Source organism: Chaetodon trifascialis, chromosome 7 (assembly GCF_039877785.1).
Source record: "Chaetodon trifascialis isolate fChaTrf1 chromosome 7, fChaTrf1.hap1, whole genome shotgun sequence".
In the NCBI taxonomy this organism is placed as follows: domain Eukaryota; kingdom Metazoa; phylum Chordata; class Actinopteri; order Chaetodontiformes; family Chaetodontidae; genus Chaetodon; species Chaetodon trifascialis.
The window spans coordinates 17,587,062-17,605,391 of record NC_092062.1 but is presented as its reverse complement, the minus strand read 5'-3'; the positions used below and the strand labels follow the sequence as shown (position 1 = coordinate 17,605,391).

At 43.1% G+C, this 18,330-nt stretch overlaps 1 protein-coding gene across 6 annotated transcripts; it reads right to left on the bottom strand.

The window, feature by feature from the left end:
* Window positions 1-1,167: 1,167 nt before the first annotated feature.
* Window positions 1,168-15,663, bottom strand: ptpn3 (protein tyrosine phosphatase non-receptor type 3). 6 transcript variants are annotated; one of them, XM_070966663.1, is made up of 27 exons: window positions 15,487-15,637; window positions 14,694-14,759; window positions 14,011-14,152; window positions 12,804-12,938; window positions 12,602-12,644; window positions 12,312-12,393; window positions 11,417-11,461; window positions 11,273-11,325; window positions 10,976-11,093; window positions 10,789-10,876; window positions 10,587-10,675; window positions 10,443-10,506; window positions 9,822-10,024; window positions 9,607-9,732; window positions 9,303-9,464; window positions 8,588-8,690; window positions 8,411-8,488; window positions 8,211-8,267; window positions 7,548-7,704; window positions 7,221-7,396; window positions 6,832-6,922; window positions 6,556-6,617; window positions 6,291-6,437; window positions 5,460-5,588; window positions 3,984-4,129; window positions 3,730-3,865; window positions 1,168-1,824 (listed from the first exon to the last, which is right to left on the bottom strand). In XM_070966663.1, the coding sequence occupies exons 3-27, from the start codon at window positions 14,077-14,079 to the stop codon at window positions 1,750-1,752; spliced, it is 2,634 nt and encodes an 877-aa protein (XP_070822764.1). In that variant the 5' UTR covers window positions 14,080-14,152; window positions 14,694-14,759; window positions 15,487-15,637; the 3' UTR covers window positions 1,168-1,749. The 6 variants fall into 6 exon arrangements, with proteins under 6 accessions (XP_070822764.1, XP_070822769.1, XP_070822763.1 ...); XM_070966662.1 differs by lacking the exon at window positions 3,730-3,865 and having other exon boundaries at window positions 1,427-1,824; window positions 15,487-15,622; XM_070966665.1 differs by lacking the exon at window positions 3,730-3,865 and having other exon boundaries at window positions 1,427-1,824; window positions 9,676-9,732; window positions 15,487-15,622.
* Between the last annotated feature and the right edge of the window lie 2,667 nt (window positions 15,664-18,330).

The following is an 18,330-nucleotide window of genomic DNA, read 5'->3' as shown; positions in this document are numbered from 1 at the left end:
CAAGGGTCGTTAAAGGGTTTCCGGTGGGGTCCCCAGCGTAATGATGGTGACTTACAGCGTGTAAGAGTGAGATCATGAGTTCAAGCCCCCCCCCCCCCCAAAAAAAACCCCACCCCCGTGACATATATGAAAATTTATTTTATATATTTTTGTAAAATATTTATTTAATCTATTCAGTCAAATTTTCTGTAAAAACAATAATCCTGATCGATTTCTTTTCATTTGAGTTAAAAATATTTTATTGTCCACAATGTGGAACTCATTTTCTTGCAAGTTTTATTTTGAAATAAAAGTCAGTACCCTGAAACAGAAAAAACAAAACAAAACAAAACAAAACAAAACATAAAACAAACAAACAGACACAAATGGGGTCACCCAAAAGAAAAAATAAACTATTCAGTTCTGAGAGAAAGTAGAAAAGCATAACTCTCACGTCTCCACCTCATGCTTTTTTCATCCTAATTCCAAAAGAAAGACGCGTCCTGCGAGAGGAAATATCCTATTTTATATGACGTTCTTCTACATGCAGCATCAAATCTATCACACAATCCCGAAAAGACGTTTCTCTAGGTGTCATTTTTCTTCTGATCATTATTGCTGTTTGGGGTCCAGTGCAAGTGCAAATCTTACGCTGGAGGCTGAGAATATCCCCTCCACATCCTCGGTGGCAGCTTCAGATCCACACATGATGTGTGTCTCATTGACAAATCTTACAAATGTGGGTTTTTTTGCATCAGTCTCTTGGTTCTGGACATGGTTGATATAATTTCAGTGAAATTATGAGACTCTGTATCACCCTTCTTTCATTTTACTGCCATATTATGAATTGTGCAACATCCTGAAACAATATCAACATAAACCTGCAGAGACACTAAAATCCTCACAGCGGTTTCACATTTTGTTACATTGTGTTTCTGTAAGTCAATATTTTCTCATAACTAGACAGGTCTTGGCTGGTTGGTGATGCTGAGACAGTTTCTCTGACACGATGCCAGCTTTAGAAGCACTCAGCTGAAGGTTAAATAAGCAGAGCGCTCTTGTACTTCTTCAGAGAGCAGCTTCATCCTGCGGGGAAGTGTGAAAATGGGTTTTGCTACAAGACACCGCCCAGCTTTTAAACAGAAGTGACACATCCTCACTCAATGATCAGATGACAAAGCAGACTCGTCAGTATAAATCAGTGTTTATTTTGTGTCTTAATAATTTACCGGTGTTGAACAGCGGGTGTGATGCTCCTCAAGCAGGCCACCGTGACCTTACACTATCCGCTGCAGTGATCTAAAGCCTGCCTCGCTCTTCCTCTTTGGAAACACAGATAAACTGCAGATTATATCGATCACGGTCTGCCTCTCCTGCCCTGTTCGATTAATTGACTGGGAGGCGTCAGTCTAAGGCACACATAGCTTAACAAGTAGAGGTAACACTCCTGAGTGGCCTCTCGGACAGAAACTAGCAGCTCATATCAGTCTTACATCAGTCTCTATGGAGACCGCAGCCTTTACAAGCTTAATGCTCTATTAAAACTAAGGCCTACTAGGTGTATGAGTCATTCTCTCACACTGAATCTAGGCTACACAGATCACAGACAGCTGTGCTCGGAAGCTAGTTATACTCTCATTATACACTGTGTACCAGTCGATGACAGAGGTTAATCCATTACAATGCTGTAAGTCCCTCCGTGGAAGTCGTCTGCAATGAGACGAGGCTGAAACGGTAAGTGTGTCTCTTCCTGTCCTGTTGCTGATTCGCCTACGGTGCCGTAGATCCGCCTTGTTTCTCTCTGTAGACTCGCAGAGTGGCCTCACATGCAAACTGGAACTGACCCTGAAGCACAAAAAATGCAAAGTGTTATCAGCTATAGTACAACATGGCTGTTTTTGAAAGGTAATACATTCAAATCCCATAAAAAGAGATAATCCTTTTAACAAGTATTGTCTGGGAAACGAGAAGTCTGCCATAACTTATTCTCCTGTGTCATAGAGCTCCACTGTTGTGTGAAACATATTAAAACACATCAGTGAGCCACAGTGCCGCACTGTGTAATGTGTTTCTTTATTACAAGAAAACAAGCACTGCTGTTTATTTTAAGTCAATTCCACATACACCATCCTGCTGCAGCAACACTCACTAACACACTGAAAATAGTCCCCAAAACATGCACTTTTTACTGCTGTCTGAGTCACCTTTTCTAAAAACTGTAGTACCCAGCTGTTTCTTCTTTGTGTCTACAGCCATGCTAGCTGCTCTCAGAGCCTGGATTTGGGCAGAGGAGTGCTTTTAGCTAAGTGCTAATGTCAGCGTGCTAACATGCCCCACGTTCAGGAGGTTTAATGTTTACCATTTTCACCCTCTTTGTTTAGCTTGTTAGCATGCAAACATTTGCTAAGTAGCACCGACTGACCAAATGACTGACATTGCCATACATGGAGGCATGCTGCTAGCATTGCCAAAATAAAACTGAATATTTGTGGCAACTCCGTCTCCTGAGGATGACTGCGTGATACGGTCGAAAGCTCCACAACAGCTACTGAGTGGACCTCGTGGCGAGATTGATTTGAGACAACTGAATGACGGACTAACACATTGTAGGTTTTAGTCTTTTCATGGGATCTGTTGCCAGCCGAATCCTTCAACATATGGAGCCTGAACATGAAGGTCTGTCCTCCAACTGTGCATGTTTTCCATTACTGTCAGAGACACAAACACATGAGGGAAACCTGAGGAAGCGTTCCATCAGCACAAAAACATCAGAGAGACATCAAAGCCTCCGGGACTGGATCTCCTTTCAAAATAAAGGCGATAGTGGTAGCAGTAGTGGCCTAGAAGCAGGGTTGTGATTGGAGGGTTGCCATACTGCCAGCACTACCTCCTACCAAAGCAATGAGTAACACTTTCCTCTCCCCCGACAGATACCACTGAGGTGCCACAGAGCACGGCTTCCAACCTCCGCCGGCCTGCTCCAGCTCGTCAGCCATCAGCGTAATGCTGTGGCAGTCACATTTCTATTAATGATAATTCCACAGATGTCAAAAACTGCGAGATTGACCTTTAAAAAGATATTTTGAGCACAGTGAATTTCACAGCCAGTCTCCTCTCCAGAAGTCCTTGATACAGTATTTTTAAAGAAACTAAGCATTTAACAGATTTTTCAATCTTACAGTCTTATATGTTGAGGCAACACTCGAAATGCTATTGCCTGTTCATGAAATGCAATTAATTCCCACATTTTGGTAAATTCATGCACAGAAGATAAGTGGATATATAGAGAGAGCTAGTGCAACAGGATGCTCCCATCGTTTTTTCCGACCAACCTTTTGCGCGTGAATTTACCGAAATGTGGGAACAAATTGCATCTTCTGTGCATGCAATAGCATTTTGAGTCAAGAGACAGGAGAAAGTATGTGACTGAGATGTTAGGCTAAAATGTAAACTCTGTAAAAAGGAGACAGCTCTGCAGCATACATTGTTCAATTTTGAAAACATAAAGGAAATAAATACCTCTGCAACTGTGACGAGCTCCCAAAACGTTGTGCATAATGTTTACCTGACTGACATTCCTCTAAAACAGACTAAAACAAGGCGCAAAGTACTGTTAAAACATTTTAGTCCTCTGCTGCAAAATAAAACGAAGAATTAATTAAGGGCGAGAAGAATCACTGTGGTCAAAAGTATCATTTGCGGAGTGTGAACCAGCTTTTAAGCACAAATCCTCGCCCCGTTTCTCTGTACCGTGGTCTGAACCATCATGGCTCGCTGATCTCTCAGTGTTTTGACAATGTCCAGCGGAAACAGCGGCCGACCCGCATCCAACAGAGTCAGCGCCGTTTCCATGGTGATCAGAACACCTGTCCGTCCAATCCCAGCGCTGAAAGAGTGATTCAAAACAAACTCTAAGGGTACAGTAGAGGCAGGTACAGTACATGCTGACAGTGTTTAATTAGAGCGTGTATGTGTGTGTGTGTGTGTGTGTGTGTGTGTGTTACCTGCAGTGTACCATTAGTGGTTCTTCACCTCTCCTCCTCTCCCTAACTGAGTTGATGAACTGCAGGAAGTCTGAAGGGTCATCGGGTACGCCGTGGTCCGGCCACGCGACATACTGCAGGTGTGTGACTGCACGGTCCTCCCCTCGCTAACACACACACACACACACACAAATTTAAAAAAGCAAATTTAATTATTACATTACGCATATTTAAAATGACCATGTAACCTTTGGGGAAAAACATCCCCCACATGAGACTGAAACTCTGACAACACTCAGTGTGTGAGAAAACAAAACCCACAGAGGGTGAAGTGGAAAAACAGAGCAGGTGAGGAGAACCAGCCTACACGTGACCAGTAGGTGACACTGAGATTAGGAAGTGAAGAGGGACACAGCGAGATGAAAACAGAAAAACAGGTGGGGTGGAGAGAGGACAGAGGAGAAGACCAGAGCTGGGAAAAAAAGTGAAGGCGGGGAGGAGAATAGCTGAGTTTAGAGTTTATAACAGTCATGTGACCTGTGACTCCATGCAGGGATTAACTCGCTCCACCAGAGGAACAGATGGGCCCACACAGCAGTATCTGTGTATGCATGTGTGTGCATTCAAACTTCATGCCTCCTTGAGCATTATCTGTTTGTTTACCTGTTCGCCACGGAGCTCCATGTGGAAAACAGCTCATTTAATCTGGTTATCTACCACATAAACTTCTCAGAAAGACCCGCACACACCAACACACCTGCCCCCCTGCACCAACACGCAAAATACATGAATACACACTAATACACATGCTCACCCACGCACACATACACACCAAACCACCCACATGGAAGTGATGTATGCTGGCTGCAAATAGTTTGCCAGGAGTGGCTGCTGCCTGTGGCGAGCTCTGTTATGTGACATATGGCACTAACATGGAACATGTCAGTGCAAAGATACCGACAGAAGAACTCTGTGTGTTGTGTGACACGGTCATGCTTTGCTCATATTTCATCTGGATATGAACGCAGTTGTGAACTTTGCTACTAGAACTGAAATTAGTGATTATTTTCATATTCGGCCAATCTGCCCCCTATTTTCCAGATTAATCAATTAGCTGATTGGCCTATATGAGATCAGAGCAGTTTAAAAACGCCCCAGAATCCAAGTGATCTTGAAGGTCTTGATTTGTCTGACCTAAAATCCAAAACCCAAAAATAATAAAATTTACTACAAAAGACAATGGAAAGGCAACATACTGTATTTTCAGAGAATACTTAGATTTTGTACTATTTTGCAGAATTTTCCAATTATCAAAAAAACTGCCAGCTCATTTTCTGTTAATTGACTGACAACTGAGAGCAGGAAAAAGTGCTTGTACACTCTTTCTCTTTCATGAAGATAATGTTTCCGCCTTCAGACATTCTTTGAGATCGACCATCTGTGTTACTTTTCTGTTATATAATTGACTAATCATTTCATCTCTATTTGCTGCTGTACCTGTTTGTGTGTCAGGGTGAACTGTCGCGTCACGTACGCCAGGTTACACTCCTCAGAGTGACACTTCACCCGCATGTGCCCGTAATCCTTCACTTCCGGCGGATGCGGCCAGTACTGGTGGCACTTGGTCTGTGAGCACATGACATCAGCTGACAAATTACATTACATCTGACACGAGTCATCAATCAGAATAGAATTTACTACCCCTGCTACATCAGCTGCGCTCAGGTCTCATGAAGTCAAACTCATATTCGACAGTGTGGTATGTTCCACCCGGCAGACTGAGTAACTAAAGCAATTCATCAGGAGCAGGATGTGAACTGACTGTCAATGTCCATGTGTGTCTGTGGTCCTCAAGTAGAGAGGAAAAACAGGACACTTGGAGAATATCAGGAAAATGATCAATTAATGAAAGCATCTGGTTACCAAGCAACAGGCGAGCTGAGACAGAGGCATCTTCATTCAACAAGACCTTGATAACTCTATGCCTCTGTCTCTGTGTGCATGTGTCTTTACCCACAAATGACTTATCTCAATGCCACCCTGCTCACATTTATAGTTAGCTATTCTCCACACTGTGAAACCCTGTACTTACTCACAACTGTGCCGATTGATTAGTTTTGTGTGCAAACATCACAGCTGAACCCTGTAATTACTGTAATCATGTACCAAATGAAACATGACACAGCATGTAATAATGTGCAAGCAGAGCTACGGTAATCACTGTGTTAACGCACCGCTCATACTGAGCTGTTTCCCTTTCTGTTTACTCATTTCCACTCGTGTGTAAATGTGGCTGTTTACAGTATGAACGTGTAGATGTATATATACCCGTCCCCTCTCTGTCAGAGTTGTTAGCATGATGATGGTGTGTATCTGTTGGTCCCAAACAGTCTGCCAAAAGTGAGTGCAGGTCTGTGGCAATGGACCCTGAGCCGCAATATAACGTAAACATACACCAGACACTGGGGGCGCCACCTGAGACAGACAAATAAACACAAAAAAAATGCAGACACACATCCGCACAGAGGATGAGTTTACATTAAATGTTAAATGACAGGGACAAGATGCATAATTTCATATCAGTGATGCACACCGTGATGTGGCTGGCGTTGATGTAGTCCTCCTGGCCCTGGAGCACCACTCTGGTCGAATCATCTGAAAGGAGAGCAGGACAGCAGCATGCGAGGGTCATAACAGAGCCATCAACGCACCACAGGCCCAACCAATTAAATTTCATGAGATGCCACAGCTCCAGATCAAGATTAGAAAGGCAGCACAGAGCTGAGGGTGGGAGGGATTGGGGAGGGAAGGCAACAGGTAGAGAAGAGATGAGCAAGCAGGGCACTGACACACAGACAGAATAACTTACAGGGTAAAACGTCCTTATATCGATTCTTGTCCATGTTCTCAGGGAGGCGAGCACAGCTTAGAAACAGACCCGGCTTCCTCCTGTATAAATTCTACGAATTACAAGTACACACACAGGTGCATAAACACACACACACACACACACACACAGACAGAGGTATACACACAAAAACTACAAATTCCACACCATCTTTGTTTTACATTGTCCATGTGAAGATTAGGGCCGACATCTGTCCAAAAAGCCAGCACTTAAAAGGCTCATTATGATCCCTGAAATAACTAAGTGGACAAACTAAATCCTGCTTAAAATAAAGATTTATTCTGGTCCTGCTTATAAATACATTTCTAAATACCCGTTCACTGTTTAGCTCCAGCCGGCATTTTAAATACCTCGAAATGGAAACAGAGTGTGCCAGACTGTATTCCTCTCTCCAGCTGTCTCATTGACTCCTCCAGTGTCGTGACCCGCTCCAACTGGCCAGGTGACTGCGGCTTTCCTCCCTGCAATTGGCCGGTGAGTGTGAGGGTGGGAGGCAACTGCAGCTGGGGTGCCGCGCGGCCAGGACCTGGAATACAAGGACGGTTCAAGGCTGTGATGAATATTCATAGAAGCATGACGAGACAGGATGCACACTTGGATCACACGCTGCTTCAGCAGTTTTGTCTATTACACACACACACATACACACACACACACACACACACACATGCACACACCTTTACGTCTAATAAGCAAGGCCAGCTCTCTGGAGTGCGACTCTCTGCTGGCTCGTATGAACATGACGACCTGGTCATGTGTGTGTTCAGAAATGTCTCGACCGTTGATGAGCACCACCAGGTCTCCCTCCAGGAGTTTGGGCTCACATCGACCTGCCTACAAACAACACAGGGTCGTTTAGAGGCTTGACAGCTAAAATCGGCAGGTATTACTTGACAGATAGGCAGCATCAGTATCAGTACTACTACTTCAGAAAAAGTGTCACCATTACATAGTTTCTCCACCACAGAGTACTGACATTTTTCAAACTACCAAATATCAATATGATTTTGGGCATCAATTCTTCATCTTTCCTAAAGCCAAAGGTGACGTCTTCTTTATTTTGTCCAACCAACAGTGCAAAGCCCAATATTCAGTTCACCATCACTTTGGCATTTTTGCTTAACTTGCATGATTAATGGCTCATCAAGAGTTTAAATTTTTCTGTTGAGACACTAATGAATGCAGTGACTAATCGTTACAGCTCCGTTTCAATCCAGTCCATCTGGCTAAATATCTGTCCTTCAGCACATATTGTGCTTACATTTCATCATAAAGGTATTTTGACACATCTTGCAGACAGCAGACCGTCAAAACACAAACACATCTGAGTCCGTTCTTACCGGAGAGTCAGGTTTAACGTGGGATACGGCTAGAGGCATCTTCTGATCCACCCCACCCTAGGAGGAGTTGGGAAATGAAATGGAGCAAGAGCAGAGGAGTGACGACTCAAGCATAATGTGTGTAAACAAACAAAAAAACCCCTACAACTTTGCTTTGGTGAGGGTTAGAGACACACAAGGAGTGTAAGAGAGGGACCCACTTTAACATTGAAGCCAAACTTGCCCTCGTGATCGGGGGCAATGCATATTAGCATCAAGTCACCGTCGCCGAGGGCACCCTGCACAGACACAAGTGCTCAGAATCAACTCACATACGCACACACGTGCATGGATATACAGTAATACACTTATTCAGAGTTGATGATGAGATCACAGACCTTATTGTAGTGGTGTGAGCTGTGGTCACCGTCCTCCTCTCCAATGCTGTCATCAGTTTGCAACAGAGCCTCATCCGTCACATGGTTGTAAGTGCCAGAAATGCTGAAAGGGATGAAGAAAAAATATTCTTTTCAGCCTGACGAGTAGAATAATAGACGACTTTCAGGTGTGATAATAACATTAGTCTGACTCATCTCATATCCTAATTGCTTTTTCTCCATAGATGCTTTGACAATACACATTGGGACTGAATGATTTGGGGAAAATATTTTCTAGCAGCGTTTCGAGCAATTATTGTCGATAAATTAAAGCGCTACACGGTATTATGCGTGATAAGTTTGTACTAATAATCACAAATTTCACCCTTCCATCTTTCCAAACATCCAGATATCAAAATGATCTTTGGTTGAGGCTAATTAGTGCTGAAAGCCTTATTTAAAAACTTATTAACCAAATAACAGCTGCTCCTTTTAGTCATTTGGCCAGCTCATGGATTAAATGTTAATTAGCTGCATCTTGGTAAATTTGTTGGCAGCAGCTGTCACATTTGTTTAAACAGCCACTAATTACAACTTTCACCTCTTACACATTGGTAAAACATTCATACAATTGCAGTCAGTCCAATTCTGATAGAAAAATGATTGAACTTTCAGCCCTAACACACAGAATGTCAGGCCAATAAAGACACACATTTCTGCTGTAAATGATACTAACTGATGCGGCGAAGTGTCTCCCTCACTGTCCTTGCTGCTGCTCACAGACGCCCTGTATGTGTAGAAGACATCCTCTCCCTCCGACATGTCTTTCAGATCAGTGGTCAATTCAGCTGAGGATGGGCGAGGTTTACGGATGCCGTGGCGAACTCGAGGACTTCGCCTGCCAAGGAGAGCAGCTGAGTATGACGTTTGATCAGATGACGGGACACAAACTGAGCTCCAAAAAGAGAAGAGATGCTGAGGCCCTAAGGACAAAAACTACAGTCTCTCATTAAAGGTGGCGTTGATGCTGCAGCTCGTACCAGTTGGGGGTGGTCGGTGGGGATCTTGAGGGCAGACTCTTAGTTTCGAGATGCTCCGATGAAACTGACCTCCGCAGCACTGGGTTCCACACCATCCCTCCCACCACACGCTGGCACACGGGACCACTGCAAATAAGGACAGAGAAGAAAAGTTGGGCTAGTTTGGTATTTATGAAGTGAACGTATATGTGAATATGCACAAAAAGCAGGCTCACCTGTCAGTTTTAGTGTTGCCGAGGCCCAGATGTTGTGTTATGAGCTTTCTGTAGGACTGAACCGTGCTGTTGTTGTGTTTGGGGCTTCTGGTACTCCGACTGGAGCAGAAGAAGGAGTGATGATCCACACAGGACCTCCACAGGTTCTTACAGGTCTTGGGACAGGGCAGAACCAGAGACACCTCACAGTCCTGTGTCTCCCCCTGCAACACGTCCCAGAGTTCAGGTGTTTTGCACAGCTATATAATGTAACTCCAATATTAAAGGTCACATCTCCGTTATGAAACTTGAGCTGCTCCAGTTCTTTTCTTGCCAGCAATAAAACATTGCTTCCTCTTACATTTTTTATGAATGATTCACTTATTACTTTTCACACAGACACACAAAGGCAATCTGCCAAAGGTGTGGATGTGAATCATTCAATCAGTGGCATAGTCACCTCTGTGCAGCGTGTGCCATGTAGTCCTAATTTCAGCTATAAGTACATCACAGCTCAATATAAAAGCAATCAGAAAATTGTGCTGACTCCAACATTTCAGTAGATTTAACAGCCAAGTGTGTCGAGCAATTAAAAGCAGCAATCTGCTCAGGGCAGAATAAATAAACAGTAGAGGGACTCACATGTTTGCGTTTCAGATGTATAAGAAAGCGTTTCCGCTTGAATGAAATCTTGATGATGTTCCCCCTACATGTGAAGAATGCAATATGTTGAAGGCTTCATACAACACAGGACCGAGCCTTGTAATTAATGGTGTGATCACTCACCAGGGGAAGAAACTGGAGCAAACTGTATTGCAGAATATTGCAACGCCACTGGAGGCCAAACCCACCATCAGAGGGGTGTTGTTGGTGTCCTGAGAAAGAAAAATGAGGGAATGACATGACAGAAAGGGTCATACATGAGAGGACGTTAAACTGGAACATGTGACATTATATGAGAATGATAATGAGAAGGGAATCACTCTACCATGGCAGCATGCAGCTCCACTCCATACAACTCCAGCGTCCGTGCTGTGTTGAGGAAACACAGCTCTGCCTCGCTCTGCTTCAGACCCCTGAGAGCCAACACACACGGTCAACACCAACACCAAGAACCTACTGCACAACAAGCCATTTGTTTTCCAGCAGCAACTAGATGTAACAAACTGCATTACTTGTGCTGTGGATGCAGATCCTCCACTTTAGACAGGAAGTCCTCGTCCTGCTCAGGAATGAAGTAGCACTTCGAGATGTAACCAGGGAGTCGGGACGGACAGTGATCTCCCATTTCCGCTGCAGGTGACAAAGATGCTGAGCATCCACACAGACACACAGAACCAGATCCACACACTGACAACTGGGGTACTGTGAGAGAGCTGCTGCTAACTGACAGCATCCTCAACTGGACTAATTACTCACAGTTATCATTAAGTCATTAATCATTTGTTTCTGGAGGAAGAGACGGGACTTACACTGCACAGCATAGGAAGCCAATACTACAGCTGCACTCAGCGGGCACTGCAACCTGCAATCATGCGCAATGATTATACACTACAACAACTACAACAACTAAATACAAACTGTGCACAAGGGCATGGGGTCTGTGTGTTACTTACCGTCCTTCTCTAATGTCACTTCTGATCTGGAGGAAGTACAGGTGCCTGCAGGGATGAGACAAGAGGAACTTTACCAACTCATGCATTTGTTTTCTGCTTCCTGCAGAAACCTCTTTTAACATTCTGGAGTTTTAAGGGACGCCGGCAGCTGACACATGACAATGTTGATCCACCACCTTGATCCAGACTGAAATATGTCAGCAACTATTCAGTGGATTGCAAATTTTCTACAGACAATCATGGTCCCCAGAGGATGAATCCTACCAATTTGATGATCCCCTCACTTTTCATCAGGCATCACCAGCAAGTTTAAGTTGTAACTTATCCTGACTGACAAACACTCAACCTCTCATCTGGATGAATTGCAATAAATTTGGTGATCGTCTCACTTTTCATCAGCACCATCATTCTTTTTTTTGTTTTATGACCAAACACCAACAGAAACAAACACGTTCCCATAATCATCTCTACTTTATGTTTAGAGCTAATTGCCAAGTGTTAGCATTCAAACACACTAAACTACAACAATGCGCAGGCTAAACTGCACCTGCTAAACATCAGCATGTTAGCACTGTCATTATGAGCTTGTTAGCATGTAGCTCAAGGCACAGCTGAATCTGAGTGCAGCCTGTCAGGGCAGCTACCATGGCTGTAAACTCTTAATCTTGTTTGATTTTCCATTTAGAGCAAAAACAGCTATTTCTTTATTTGGCCTCAGATTGAGCCAAACATTGACGGTGAACTAAAAACTGTCCAAAATAAACACACAAATAAATCTTTCATTTTTATCCATAATCCCAGCAAAAAAGACCTTTCTGAGTCATACAACTTCCTCACTTCATCTAGTGATAAATGACAGCTGCAAAAGCACACATAGAGTGGCACGTGTGCTGACCTTGTCTGTTCATGCTGCAGAGAGTTGGGATCAGAGATGAAGAATCGCACTCTGAAGTTCAGATAAAAGGGAGACGCAAGACCTGTGGAGAAACGTCACTATGTCAAAACTGACACATATGTATGTTTGCACATTCACCTCAACCATCTACTGGACCTCCTCTCTCCTAAACTCTGTCTATAAATGCAGAGAAACATATTCTAAAACAAAGAATTAAAAAATGTATTTGACAAGAGAAGTAACTCCAAGGAAAGACAGTGTATTCTCTGGAGCCATAACAAGTCAGATACCTTTCATCTGCTTCTTCAAGGGTTTCTCAGGCTCCAACCATCTCTGAGAGAGAGAAATTCATTAAGTATAATGGCTAACCGGGGCTAAAAAAAAGCATTTATGCAAGTATACCCTGTGGTTATCACCGTCTAAACGGCAGTCAGCGAGTGCAATACATTACACTCTCAGCCTGAATGTGCAGCAGATGAAGAGTGAGCTCACGGGAGAGTGTGTGTTGGCTGTGATAGAGGCGATGGCTGTGCTGGATTCTCTGATCTGCAGACTGAAGAGCTGCCTCTCCTGCAGGCCCAGGTGGTCGCATACTTGGTCCAACAGAACCACACCTTCATCCTGCTTCTGAAAGATGGAAACAACAAACAACATTGATACCAGCCAAAATTTTGATTGACATTTAACGGCGGCTTAGTTGTACATAACGTACCGTGCCATATGCTACGGTAGCGCTTAATGTATAGACAGGGATAATTATTATGTTTCTAAAAATGTGCCAGTTTCTCTGTGGTTATTTTAAATATCCCAAATTCTTCAGACAAAAAAGACAAAAACACTCAATAATGCATATATCCAGGTGAAAGTCTGATTTCCAAAAGAACATCTGTAACACTCTGTGCTTTAGCTAGCCATTGTTTTATTTATCACTCTGAGGGATAACCTGCAGCTCATCTGCATTTGCGTCCCACTTTCTGTTATCGGAAGCATATTCACATCAGAGGCCCATGTTTACTGTAAACTGTGGCGAACAGTGTGTTCTTGCAACAGGAAACTTTTTGATGTGCGTGGACACAAAATCCAGCTGAAGATCAATTTTGAACCAGCCGTGCTCCCTGAAAAGCTTCTTTTTCAGCACAAATCTGTTCAAAAAACCATAAACCTTATCTACACATGAGAAGCACAGCAGCCGTAAAAGGAGAGTTTAATACTGGAATCCATCTGCACATTACAGCCACAGCACTCTCCCTGCCCTCCCGCCGTTCACATAAAGATGCTGCACAGCTGCTGCCCTAGAAAGCAATATTGTGATTGCCTTTCTGCATGTGTGCATGCTTGTCAGCGTGCGTGTCAGTGTACTGCTGTCAGGCTGCGTATGACATGACATGCTGATGATGTACAAGGCTCCCAAGTGTGACAAGCTCTGCAAGCTGCAGCAGGTGAGCGTGTCCTTCAAACCAAGGTCACAGTGTTGAACAAGAGATGTGGATCAATGGGAAGAGGAAAGAGTAGTCGGTCACTGTATCATGCAGTGACACTGCGATCATTAGCAGAGCACAGAGACAGATAGGAGCAACATATGATCTCCTCAACGACAGGCAGGAAACAGTGCGTGTGTGTGTGTGTGTGTGTGTGTGTGTGTGTGTGTGTGTGTGTGTGTGTGTGCGTGTGCGTGCGTGCGTGCGTGCGTGTTACGCACGCTGACTCTGAAGGTCTCGATCGTGCCGTCCAGTAGCTGAACTAGGCAGAGCAGGTCCGGTTTTGGCATGTCTGTTACCACGGTAACTCTGCCTCCCTCTCAAGACAAACACCCTGCCCTCAGCTCGTCACTGAGAGGGGACCTGGAAACACACATACACACAACCACAAAAACAGTGTCAGATGTTTCCAGACTGTTGTCTTCCAAGCACCTCCCTCAGGATGACATTGTGTGTGGTGAGTAATATATGTGCTGGATGAAGCATCGGGCTGCAGTGAGTAATGCACCGTGAATGCGAAGGAGTGACTGCGTGTGTGTGTGTGTGTGTGTGTGTGTGTGTGTGTGTGTGTGTGTGTGTGTTTGTGTAATTCCTTATTATTTGGCCTGGGTCTGAACATGTCCCTTCCCTCTCCCTGCTGCTCTCCCTCTGTGTCTCTGCCTTTTGCAGGCAGCTGAATGATAAGAATGTTAAACATTTTCAGAGTTGATCACGCCCATCTACAGCACTACTCCTGATCTGAGAACAGCTGGTGAAAGCAATGCACACATGCACTACTCAAGCATGCGTGCATGTTTGCACTAAAACCCAATAACTTGCCCCAGCTGTGAGAATTTCAATCTGTGCTGTGTGTGTGTATGAGAGAGAGAGTGAGACATGTATGCATGCAGGTGTCTGTACGTACATGTGTCCTGTCTTGGTTTCCAGGTAAACGATTAATGGATCCAGGCTGGCCGGTCTCACAGTGTTTCTGAAAGGACACACGGCGTTTGAGTTAATGTTTGAACACGGTGACACACTCTGAATATATTAAAACAGAGCTGGTCTCAGTTTGATGACCTGTTTTCCATAATAAGCCCCTCACAGGCAGGCGTCAAATGAATTTACAAGCAAATGCTACATTTAAGAGCTGCGGATTCATCATGATGCAGAGACCATGACTTCACTTCGTGCTGTGCATCTTACAGCCATGTCTGATATGTTGAGGTTGGTGTCCACCTAACAGCCACAGATGAGGAAATAAAAATAGAGTCCTTTCCTTTGTGGTGCCTATAACCCAGAGTTTCCTGCCATAGTCTTACCTGCACAAGTTAAAAGTGAGCACTGTAGTATATACACACACCTAGCATAGATGGTAGAGCTAATCTACAGCCTCCACTGTTACTTCAAGAAACGCACACATAGCAATGAATAAACAGGGCCTGTTTCAGAGTGTCAGGCCCATATTTTTGTTGTCCGACTCTGCCTGTCTGTCGGTAATGAACTCTGCAGTCACCCCGCTGGACTCTGAGCCCGAGTGCGAACAAGGAACCTGTTGACAACTTGCACTTTTCTACAGCTACACCCAAAATGAGGAACACTCTCCACTGGTAAACTTTCCTCCAACCACGGCGCTGCTCGACACTACAGCTTGGCCAAGTGATTGTTTTTGTGCTTCGAGAAGGTTTAAAAGACCAAAAAAAAGGAGATATGTCTACCTCTGTCGTCCCGCGTCAGAGACGGATCATATTCCTCACGCTGTCCGCTGTGGAAACCTCGGGACGGGGAGTGTCGGAAGAGCCAGGTAGAGTTAGGTAAATATCCGGGACAAGTTTCTCATCCCTGGCTGCGCTGACTCCGCGCGGCCCCGCCCCTTCGCCGCGCGCGCTCACGGTGGGATGCTCCAGGGCGCGCGCGCGCAAAGCATATGGAATACAACGCAGAGCGACACAAACCACTACATAACACCAGTGGAAGAGGAAGTACTACCACAGTGTACAAATACTCTGTTACAAGTAAAAGTACTGCGTTATTTAATAATCTAAATCTGCAAAGTAACTAAAGTTGCCAAAGAAATGTAGTGGAGTAGAAGCATAAAGTGGCAGAACATTTCAGATTATTTTCATTTTGGATTAATATTATTTTCTCATTTAATGGATTGGTCCAACAACAGTCAGAACCTCAAAATCATTAAAAATAAGTTTCAATTATTAGAATAATTCAAAGCAAATTCTCATATTTGAGAAGCTGGTACCACGAAATGACTTTTTTGCTTGATTTGTTTAAATAATTATCAAAAAAGTTGCTAATTTAATTTCTGTCAGTTGTCTATTTGACTAATCAGCTAATTATTCATCATTATTCATTACTGTTGGGTTGTTCAATCTGTAATAAAGCTTCAAATCTGAATCTATAAGTTAACTAGTAATTAAAGTTGTCAAATAATAATATTTCCCGCTGAAGTGCAGTGAAGAAGTGATGGTAGCAGTAGTAGTATTTATACATTCATGCAGAATGTTACTTTATTATTCAGAGTTTAGTTTGTGATAGAGGAACACCGTAAGGTAAACCAGTGTTGAGTGTGTGAAGCCTAAAACTGCATTCATCATGGCAGCTTGTCTCTATGTTTTTTGAAAAATTAGACATCGTCAGCATGGAAATGAGAAGAGTGTGGTAGAGAACAACCTAATCCATCATAACAGTCAAAAACTATTGGCAAAATGTTCTCACACCTGCTCTAACAACATCACTCAAAGGGAGAGAATAATTCAGCTAAATCCTCACATTTGAGAGGCTGGAAACTGACAGTGTTTGGCATTTTTGCTTGAAAATATATTTAAACGATTAATCAATTATCAAAATTATTCCAGATTTATTTATTTATTTCAATCAATCAACTGACTGACTAACCAACTGTTGGTCTACTCAAAAGAAAATATAAAATAGAGATTTGATCCTGACTTTTGACACTGAGCTTCCGGTCAGGAGAAGCTGGATGATGAAAAGACGCTATTTTTTATTTTCACAAAAACAGAAAATCAATATAGAAAGAAGATATTGGAAAAGTTTCAATCTTCATCACGGATTCCTCTGGTTTGCTGTCGCCATCTACAGGAGAGATTAAGTACTACTGCTGTCCTATGTATTCCTCATGAAAAATGTACTGTACATACTTGTAGAATACATTACAATTATTAAAACTCTCCCAATAACTCTTAGAAGCCCCATACTGTTTACTGATCTGTAACATGTAACAGCTAATGTTGGTATATTTTCTATAAAAGTGGGTCATTTCATTATAATAAAGCATCATAATTGATAAAATCATCATATGTTTTGTATGTAAAATATCAATTTGTGAAGTAAGATGTAAAATAGTGGAAGTACAATCTATCTATCTATCTATCTATCTATCTATCTATCTATCTATCTATCTATCTATCTATCTATCTATCTATCTATCTATCTATCTATCTATCTATCTATCTATCTATCTATAAATTACAGAACAGATGAAAGACATCACGTTTCAGTTGACTATAAATGTGTCTAAAGGCTGATTGGAGGTTAATGACGGTCAAAAAGGTGTAAATTGTGCTTGAATGAGATAATTAAGAATAAAGACGCAGGAAATAGAAGATGACGGCTGATGATGATGATGATTTATAATTGAGACTAGTGTTATGATGACGTTCTGCAGCTGTACAGTTTCTCTTCCTGTTAGGCCTCATGCTGGAGCAGAAACTCTGTCCTGTCTGTTGAAGTTGGCTGGTGGGTTTTGGAAGAATGCTGACAGACGGTCAAAATGTAAGCGTTGCATTCACTGTCACCTGTTGCCTTCCTGGGCAGACAAAACCAGCTCCAGCCAGTTCACATGCCATGAGATGGGACAAGAGGTTTCACACCAAGGGCGGTTAGTTTGACTAGCAGAAACCAGTTCACTTTAGGGTAATGCGGAGGGGGGGTTCTTTTGCTTGCCCCCCCCCCCCCTTGCACTGTAACAGAGAGGAACCTCCCCCTGTTGCTGTCTGAGGCTCAGCTTTCTGCAACAGTAACCAAGACACCCTGTACCAAGTCTACCCTGAACCCAGTGGCTCCAAATTTAGACACTGCGACACAGGGACGAACTTGACGTTATTTCAGTATCTGCACTTCATGTCCCATTTATCTCATTCACACCCTCTTATTCTGACTATATTCCACTAGCGCTTATATTGCTCATTTCCAGTTTAAGACAACACTTCCTGTTGAGCCTTTGGGCTTATTTTATCTCATGACAAAACCCAGTCAATTATTTTATCTCCTGTGTGTGTGTGTGTGTGTGTGTGTGTGTGTGTGTGTGTGTGTGTGTGTGTGTGTGTGTGTGTGTGTTATCTATAAATTATTTTATTTTCACAGAGGGGAGAGATTAATTTTGTACCTCTCTGTTGCTCTCGTAAGAATTTGTTTACCACCAACTGTGCCAGACTCAAGATAGACACCCTTTCTATTTCTATTATATAATCACATGTTGATATAAAACTTTGCTTATGTAATTCAGTCCCCTGCAAGATAATTTAGCG

What these genes read in the sequence shown, in the direction of transcription:
- ptpn3 (XM_070966662.1), bottom strand. Translation starts at nt 14,079, where the DNA reads ATGCCAAAACCGGACCTGCTCTGCCTAGTTCAGCTACTGGACGGCACG. An exon ending in GATCTGCATCCACAGCACAA is followed by an intron (nt 10,877 to 10,975) that starts GTAATGCAGTTT and finishes GTTGGCTCTCAG; the next exon opens with GGGTCTGAAGCAGAGCGAGG. An exon ending in GGCAACACTAAAACTGACAG is followed by an intron (nt 9,733 to 9,821) that starts GTGAGCCTGCTT and finishes CCTTATTTGCAG; the next exon opens with TGGTCCCGTGTGCCAGCGTG.